Consider the following 9,303-nt stretch of genomic DNA (forward strand, 5'->3'; position numbering starts at 1 on the left):
TACTTTACATTTTGAAGGATATCAAATAAAGGTTACATGCTGTTATTTATATAAAATGTTATATATAAAAATAATAGTTATAATGATGATAATACCTAACTTCAACGATTGGACAGAATAATACACTATTAGTTTTTTTTACAGCGCCATCCAACAGCATTTGAATCGCTTGCGCGTTGGTGGTGATTTTTATTAGGGTCTTTTTATTACTTGGCGGCAAGTGCAGGTGCACCGGCGGCCGCACCTTGAGCGCCACCCTGTCGGGGGCCCTGACCACCTTGGCCGCCCTGGCCTCGAGGGCCGTCCATAGAGGCACGAGTGAATCGAGGAGGCGGGTCACGGTCCTTACGCGCCGACTTTTTTCGGTTGCGCACAATTTTCGAATGGATAGCGCAAGAGACACAGTAGTGCAACTTGGCGTAGAGCTTTGGAAGGGGGTAGCTCTCGTAGACGGATGCTACCGTGATATCACGAACAGCAGCAGCCTCGACGATATTCCTGTAGAGGAAACAGCAAGGGAAAAACAGTTCATAATTATGAATATATATCTTGATAATATCATGTCACATCATTTGGGAAGCGAAATCGCGGAGAAGTCAAACATTCATTCGGTTGTATAATACCACTGAATTAGTTGTATGCCTTATGTTTACAGGCTGCAGGATGATAGTATTTAAATTATGTTGAAAGCTTAAAGTAACCTTCTTTAGAGGCTTCTTTAGAACTTTAACCAACTGTTCGTTCCCAATACTGGAAAACACAGCTGTTAATTTTTTCAACCTCAAAGATGCAATTTGGAAGTGGCAAAGAGAGGAGTATGAACTGTATATATGGTTCTTAATTTTAAGCGACTAAAACAATTCGCATACGAAGTTTTCCAAGTAAGACGCAGGTAACTATGCCCCTCTAAAAATCATTGTTTGTTATTCAGTTTATCTTTACAGCACGTATAACTGATATGAAGGTGTTAATTACACGACCCTATTTTTAGCCTCACTTCGGTCTCCTTTGTCACACAACTAATTAGCGACGTATGCATAAATGGAACTGTCAAGCCGCCTATGATTCCGTCTCGTCCCAAACAAAGAATGGACTCCGTTTCAAACATACAAAATTGTTTTAGCGGTCTTAGTGCACAAGCATAAAACACGTGTATAGAAGGCTCTGAACGAGCATGAACGAGCAAAAAATAATGTACCTCTAGCAGTCACGCTATAGCTAGGTAACGAAAATCACGCGTCGCAAGCAAGGACTTCATACACTTAAGCATATCTCTATCACATATCCGCCACATATCGCGACTGGGAATGATAGGAGAATGATCAGAAACCAGAACTGTTTCGATTGGAAGTCCATGCGACGGACAGTCTGCTCTATCATGTACAACTACCGCCTCTAGCTGTATTGAACCAGCGGGAACACATTACCTGATAACAAATTTCTTGATAGCTTTGTCCTTAGGGACACACCGGGCGCAGTTCGTGCACCTCACGGGTTTCACGTGCCCCCTGCCGTGCTTCGAACGACCTCCGTTTCGACGTTTACACGTCATTTTTTCACACTTTCGTTACGAAACTTCTCACGTGCCACTAGAACAAAATGGCCGAAAGGCCGGAGTTCTTAATGCGTTTGCTGATGTTGTGCATACAAGCAGACAAGCCAGCCAAACTGGCGGGCAGAATTTCCAGCACTAATGGCTAATAAGTCTTGCCACAAATGTTTAACGCGAAATGTATCACATCACTTTTCATTTATTGAATAACGAAAAGTCGACTACAACAAAAATGAAGTCAAAAGCTGCCATCACTCCTGAACGCTCGATAGGCTACTGTGTAGTCGGTGGGCACTGTGCCGTCAACGCACAGAGCGCATATATTTCTTTTAAAATTCTTCAGAACAACTCCGCCGAAACGTCATAACCATTTTTTTTAAACTTTCGAAGTCCTATAAAGAATAAATTTGCCTAAGTTGCATGAATCAAACAACTTAAGCGTCCAGTGCCGTCCTCCGCCAGTTCTCCTCTCTTAGTGACGTCACAGCACAACACATACAGCATCAGCTGCTGTTTTGAACCGTCATAGACTATAGCAGAGAGCTTCAGTTGACCGTCGAGGCCAAGCCGTCTACCGGAGGAGTCGTAGAGTGAGCGTTGCTTGCAGTAGTAATATCGTCTTTGTGCGTACCCCAATTTTGCGGGATATTGTCAGACGTGCGGACAGGCTGCTCCCCCTCCTATTGCGTTCTTATACTCAATAAGATATTGAAACATTAATCTTCTCACGACTGCCGAAAGAGGATATGATTGAAAAGAAAATCTGGACAGAAAAATATCGATTGTCGGCGTCACTGCGGCCCGGGTGTTGTCAATTCGCAAATAATCCAAACTTACCTCCCATTAAAACACCTTAAGGGTCAGACAAAGAGTAAGAAAGCAGCTTGAACCCCAGTGAAGAGAAGGGGAAGAAGTCGGTTACTTGACGTTGTTTTTGCGGCTATAACTTTAGACCTCCATCTCATAACTCATTTCTCTATATACCTAGTATAAGTAAACATAATCACCCAGGGGTAGCGGCGAGAGGCGAAATTAACAGATCATTCCGATTTCGATTTCCACTCCCTACCCCCCACCACGGTGAGGAAAAAGGGCGACAAAGAACTCTCAAATGCTTTTCTACATCACAACAACAAGAACAGGAGAAGTGCTAAATAACAGTAATGGATTGTTGCGACAAGTTTAACTTTAATTGTCTCTCTATTGGTCAGGTCAGAGCGCTAATCGGATGTTGAGCAGGCAACCAAACGAAGGCGTAAACGTAAAAAAGACGATATGCTTCGAGAACGTGCAACAGCCGACTGAAATTTATCCAATTTTTTTACGAAGTATCTATTAGTTTTGGATCGAGCACTTGGATGCATGTGCCTACCAGATGTGTATATAAAGTGCGTGTGTGTATGTATGTATATAAATATAAAGAGTTTATGTATATAAATATATCATCACAGTTACCCATTTGTACCTATCTGATCCATAGTGTAGCGTGGTAGATACTAACTACAAGTTTATTCGTGAGAACTTCATAGGCCAAAAAGACACGTCCCGAACTCTCATTACGACGGATAATTACCTCAGTACGGAGCGAAACGCGTAGTAAACGCGTGAAGTCAACTGAACTGAAAGTGCTGTGGCTGGGTTGCACTGTTCCCCTTTGTTAGACGGTTCCATAAACGCTCAGGAGTGCTCAGAGGTGTCAGTAGAGACAGTATTGCCACCAGAATTCTAATCGAATCGGATTGCCTGCAACTCGTGCAGTATTGCTATTCAGTGGGTGGTCAACGTCGTCAATTTAAAGTGCCGATGCCTGTTTTCCCGTATCATCCATTGTGTGTTAAAAGGTAGTTAACAACGATGCCTCGCTGTGGATAAAATAATCTCGACGCTGTGTACCGCTCGCTGGCAGCCTGAGCGGACACAGCCGAACCTTGTGAAGATACAAGATCGATTTTTGCGCCAGTACAGGAAGCTAGGCGCTGGTATTAAAGTGTGTGCTTTCCGGCGTTACCCTTCCGGATTAAACTGAATCGAGCGCTGCCGCAGTTCCTGCTGCCATTGAAGATCGCGTCGCCGTATGACGTCGTAACTATGGTCAAAAGCGGATCTTCGATGATGGCCAAGACGGTAGCTGATGAGAGCAGCGTCCGGGTCGCTGTCAGGTAAGTCCGCGTCTCGCTATTAGGTTAAGTACGTATGCATTGTAGCGTTTAGCTGTGTTTAATACGTTGATCTGGTGGTTTCGTGGCATAACTGTTCATTTGTGTTGTGCGATATAACGTGACGCCTGAGTTAAGAGTTCTACTGCAATACTACTGATGATTTCGGTGATAGGCTCTGATGATGAACAAAAGCTCAGGTTTTATAAAAACTGATTTTGTGTTTGATTGGTTGTGGTAAACCAATATGCAACATTTCTGGGAACCTAGACAAAACGTTGGTGTGTGATGTGCGAGCTATGTAGCGACATAAAACCACACGAACAGCCTACTTGGTCAGACAAAGTATTTCCATTTAATGCACGATATATTAAAGCCGCAATTCACGCTTACGTCTTGTTTTTATTAAACCCCGAAACAACTGAGGTTCGGAATTGAGCCAAATTTTGGCGCGTAACGCACAGTTGGTTCGGGGAGTCGAACTAACGTAAGTATTCTGCCCGAGTTTTTTCCCATTTTATTTAAGCGGGTAATGAGCGCTGGGTGGGCGGCCGGAATTGAGTTTTGCCCTACATTCACACTGTAAACAGAGGGTGAGGAATGATACTTCCACCGAGTAATCTGATTACTAAATTGGCCCCAATCGTATTTACTTTAGCTCGGCGGGCCAAATTGGGAGCTTTTGAATCATCCTTTGCCCTTCTCGACAACTGCTAGATTAGGAACTTGTCGTCCCTCTGAGAGTAGTCGACGACGCAGACACATGTACGTATAAAAAAGGTGTACGTTTGTGTGTGTAGAGAACATCTAGACACAACTACAATATATAAAAGCGGTAGATATGGAACAGAACGAAATATACAAGATACCCCGTGGTACAGACGTTTTTTCAGTTATCGTTTTAGCTTAGAAAGCGATTGCTTTTTCAATTAGTGAACTACAATGCGAAACTAGGTCATTAATGTATGGCCTCTTAGCTAGAGGCAGAACAGTGAATTGGCAGCGAACTATAGGAACATGAATATTACAGTATGAAGAGCATCTATCCCCCGCTATCAAGACACAAAATCGCTATCTTTAATTGATATGAGTAATGTATACGTTCTGCAATAATATCCTAATACTCAATAGTAATTTTTAAAATACGGGACTTCTTCGGTGACTGAGCCAATCCGAAATCTCCACACGCAATCATGTTCGTTCCTAACAAATCGTTGCTGTACATAATTGGGTTAACAGTAGTCCTGTAGTCGTTGTTTCCCCTTTTGATCATCCCATCAATATGGTGATATATATTCTATGTGCAGCTATATTCTTTCATTACTGTTATTTCGAAAATTGCTACTGTTCCGATATATCTATGGATGTATTGTGACAACTGAGGCATTTTGTCTCATTGTCGATAACGTCAACACCATGTTCCAGACTATGTATCATTCGTATACAATATAGTCACACATTAATGTCGTCAAAGCGTATGCACACAACAACCAAATTGATTTCTTAATCTAGACATTACTCGGTGTACTAGATCCAGGATAGAACGTTTCGAGGATAATAAGCTATTATTTTTATTTACTATTAATGTTTTTATGTACACATGCTGTCACCAACCATGCGCACTGCTTATACCTTAGCCTGATATCGAAACAATGGTTTTATCGTTTTCGATTCAGTAATTTTCATGTGAGAATGCTCTCTGTAGTAGTAGGTCAATTAAAAAGGAAATTGATGAATTCATTGCAGAAAAGTTAGTATCGAGTGAACGGTAATAATATTGCCAAGAGATCGTAACCACCAAATAGATTCAGACCATTTCATATGAGTGGTCACAAAAAGGCTCCATATTGGAATGCTATACTAATTGACAAAGGAACATCTTCGATCGCATTTCCGTCTGTGGAACTTTGCAGAAACATTACAGAATCGAGCCATCTCGAAAGCGGTTAAAAAAGATCATTTAAAGTAATAATAATATTAACAATAAATAAAAAATCAGCCTTTGGTGTAATTATAATTATTAATTCCACCAATTTGTGTCAAAGCCTGAACTGACATGAACGGTGATTACGTGTATTTGGTGGAATCAGAAAAGAATAGCGCTCTAGTATGGCTGCCGCCTGGCAAAGCAATTGAATCTACCAACAACAGCTAGCAAATTTTAGGGAGGTCAAATGGGATATTTCAATGCGTCCGTTATTATATAGCCCAGTTTGCGCATCATCAGACCACATCTAGGTCTCTATTCTATAATAGTGGTGTTAATTCAGTTTCCACGGAGGGATGCAAAACCCAGTTCTTCACCTACGCCCAGAAACTACGAAGTTATACAATGATTAGGTTAGTGTTACCACGAAAATAGCAGACAATGATCTATCGAAATATTTTACGCTTTTAGCATTGGGATATTATTTTAGCGTTAAAATACGCCATATACGCGAAAACTTAACTAAGAAATATTCTAGTCAAGTAGCCCTATGAACGAATATACAAACTGTAAGGAGTGGACTGGACCGTTATCTGTCCGTACAGCGCGTGTTTTCTTGCCCTGAATGACGATCAACTATGGAAGATAATATTAATCAGTTAGTTTGTTCTATTTACCTCACCCGCGGTCATACGCAAAGATCAGCACTCTCGTATGAAATAGCTGGGCTCTATGGCCGGATATAATAAAAATTTTCGGAGTTGTTGCCGTGATCAAAGAAACTCGTGAATATAGTGTATTGTTACGGTTATATTAACTTACTATAGACTAGTCTCGTCTCAACAGAGCGATTGAGTACAGTTTGTCATATGTCATATGTGCACAGATTCATTTTACCGAAAGACACGTACTTGAGATTTTTACCTGCACTTGTTGTGTGCATGTTGTTGGTTTTGGACGTATATTGTACAGTGCTTCGTGATAATGTAGCGAATATTGCTCAATGATAATTTCAATGTGCATGTAACCATGTTCACCGTAGTCTTTACGTCCACTAAAAGCCATTCTAAGGTTTTTTTTGAATAAGTTTTTTAACTTATTGAAACGTTTCGCTGGTGAACGCAAAATGGCGCGGTGCTAAAATACTGTTTCTGTATCCTATATACACTAGCAGTGCACGTAAAAGTTGGTAGTCCTGCTAATTATCTTCGATAACAAATTTGCTCCTATTAAGAGTTGTCTATAAAAACACAGAACCTCTTAGGATGAGACAATCGTGTTGGGTTCATCCACTGAGGTTCATTTCATTGTGAGCTGCTGCAGTAAAGACGTGCGAGCATTGAAAATGGCCGTACAACCCGTGGGAAAAATGGAGGCTCATGTTCCACTTGATGTGAAAACCTTACGTTTCCACTGACAGAAAGCATTTTTTATTTGGTTTCAATGGTTACCATTGATGTCCAAGAATTTTTTTTATTAATTATTAATACGTATTGAAGATATCCTCTAGGACTTCTTAAACCCTAGAAACTACCGATAGACTCATTTAATGCATCATAAAAAAATCAACGTTAAGTAGACTCTGAAATGACAATATTCGTTAGGGGAAGAGGTAATGAAATATACACATGTAGTGTAATTATTTATTTATGAACTCGTTTTGAAAAACTCAATTGGAACATATTTTTAATCCCGCGAACAATGTGCTCTCCCATTTTTATTTGCTCTTTAGTAGTTGATTAATGAAGGTAGCCATCTTCACGTCCCGCCTTGAGAGTCCGTTTACGTCGTGGCTCGACAGAGTGATTTGCACCTGAAACAAATTGTGGACAGTTCAGTTATACATCCTGAGATGGAAGTTATACATCCTGAGATGGAGACGAAAAGTACAGGAGTGTGCAAGTGGATATATCTTCAATGGCTTTGCGAAGACCATACCTAGTAGTTCTAAGAAACCGTACCACGTAATTGACCACTTGTTCGTTGGTAACCGGTGATCATCAAAAAAAAGAACGGGTTAAAGGTAGTCTGTTGTTGGTGCCGTGCTCTAGGTTGGAGTATCTTCCGTGGGCAACCCTCCCATTCAAAGGGCCCGATGCACGGTAACAGGGTGTTTCGGTGCTAAGGAAAGGCGGATCGTTCCACTGAAACTGCGCCACTATTCAGCTTCGTCTACTATAGTGGCTGTTTACTGTCACTAGAATATACGCAGCTAAATACATTGTCCTATAATTAAGATTCTCTAGTTAATCGAAATCGATCAAAGAGCTGCTTGCCCGAGTGAGGTCAGTAACAATATAAAGTAATAAGTAAAGCCCCTCCGGTAGAGAACGTAACGGAATTCCTTTTGGCTCGGACTTTTATCGCTAGCATACTCAGAGGGTGCGCAAATGACAGAACCTTGACCTCTAATCCTGTGATGCTTTTTGCTGAATGAGTTCCCCGCACAAAGAAAATTACCCCCCCCCCCTCCTTTCCGTTTATCCAGCAATTTTACCAATAAAATCGACCAGCCTTATCCTGCCGTTCCTTAAAATCGAAGGTAACAACAAATCTTGGCTGTGAAAACACTGCTGTGTTTTGACTCGGTAATATATTACAGGTATGTTGCTGTCGCTGTTGTTGGCATATTAGTGTGGGATTTGCTCTCCGGTGCTCATGAAGAGTGCGCTCTTTGTCCAGCGGCCACGACGTTTGATGCCGTAAAAGTAGTGACGTTACCTTCCTATTCAACCGGATTCGAATTTTAGTCTTCCTTGAGACGCTGAGGTGATGCAGTTAACGGCAAGGTGTCATATCGTTACTCACTGTTACGTGACAACGGCAAACACCATATTTAAGGCATTCTCACCGATAAATAGATTAGTAGCAATGCAAGCGAGATTTGCCTCCAGTCATTGTACGATCCTTTGGAGCACGACTTAATATAGCGCTTAATTCCTTACTCTTTTTCTCCTTCTTGTAATTTTGCTGTGATGTGTTATGTGGCGACACCTGCTTAAATTCGATTACCTTGCAAGCATTTATTGGGCATGCATAACTTTTCTTTCTGGGTTTCTATACTTTCGAACGGGTTAACGAGTCATATTATGAAACAACCCAGGCGAACTAAGCGCACATTCGCTATGTTAGTATATTTGTATCCTGTTTATCGTGACACACAAGCTAATTTTTGTTGACATAACCGAGAAACTCGACGTGGAAAGAGGCTCATTTGCAGCTTAGGTAGCGGCTGTCGGTGTCACAAAAGTTGGATAATTGAGGGGTATGAATATCTTCTGTAGTACGAAAGAGCCAAATTTGATAAACGCCACCGGTGAGCAGTCAAATTTGGTTTTTGGCGACGTCTTTACCCTTTAGCTTAACGTTTTCTTTCATCTAATGTGTAGTATTTTACACAGCTTGCCTGTTTGTCTTCAACGAGCGCCAAGCAACTCCTGCTACTTTTAAGATATTGCATTGCGCGTTGCCAAGTTTGTGCGCAGTGTAGTCAATGAAGTGATTGTTTCTAATCAACTTAAAAAAAACTACTACAGCTTAAAAAAAACTACTACAGCTTAAAAAAAACTACTATAGCTTAAAAAAGCTAGTACAATAAAAACTAGTGCAATTAAAAAAAACTAGTACAACTTTGAAAAGAAAACTAGTACATTACGACATTGAAAAAG

At 41.0% G+C, this 9,303-nt stretch overlaps 3 protein-coding genes across 9 annotated transcripts in view; 1 reads left to right on the top strand and 2 right to left on the bottom strand.

Moving 5' to 3' along the window:
• Nucleotides 1–186: 186 nt before the first annotated feature.
• Nucleotides 187–1,635, bottom strand: RpS26 (ribosomal protein S26). Its single transcript, XM_022839920.2, has 2 exons — nt 1,428–1,635; nt 187–498 (listed from the first exon to the last, which is right to left on the bottom strand). The coding sequence occupies exons 1-2, from the start codon at nt 1,550–1,552 to the stop codon at nt 207–209; spliced, it is 417 nt and encodes a 138-aa protein (XP_022695655.1). The 5' UTR covers nt 1,553–1,635; the 3' UTR covers nt 187–206.
• Nucleotides 1,636–2,087: 452 nt separating this feature from the next.
• Klp31E (kinesin-like protein 31E) overlaps nt 2,088–9,303 on the top strand; it is a 62,885-nt gene continuing 55,669 nt past the window's right edge. For 3 of the 5 annotated variants that reach the window (XR_015312618.1, XM_086969999.1, XM_086970001.1), the window contains exon 1: nt 2,088–3,711. Coding sequence is in view for 4 of the 5 variants with exons in the window: in XM_086969999.1 (XP_086826125.1) it covers nt 3,641–3,711 (71 nt within the window). In the remaining variant the exon portion in view is untranslated. The remainder of the gene's footprint in view (nt 3,712–9,303) is intronic. The other 2 variants (XM_022839921.2, XM_086970000.1) reach the window with 2 other exon arrangements.
• LOC111264226 (pterin-4-alpha-carbinolamine dehydratase) overlaps nt 7,236–9,303 on the bottom strand; it is a 6,071-nt gene continuing 4,003 nt past the window's right edge. For all 3 annotated transcript variants that reach the window (XM_022839926.2, XM_022839924.2, XM_022839925.2), the window contains exon 4: nt 7,236–7,448. In XM_022839926.2, the coding sequence (XP_022695661.1) occupies nt 7,353–7,448 (96 nt within the window). In that variant the 3' untranslated portion in view covers nt 7,236–7,352. The remainder of the gene's footprint in view (nt 7,449–9,303) is intronic.

Source organism: Varroa jacobsoni, unplaced genomic scaffold (assembly GCF_002532875.2).
Source record: "Varroa jacobsoni isolate VJ856 unplaced genomic scaffold, vjacob_1.0 scaffold_837, whole genome shotgun sequence".
Taxonomy (NCBI): domain Eukaryota; kingdom Metazoa; phylum Arthropoda; class Arachnida; order Mesostigmata; family Varroidae; genus Varroa; species Varroa jacobsoni.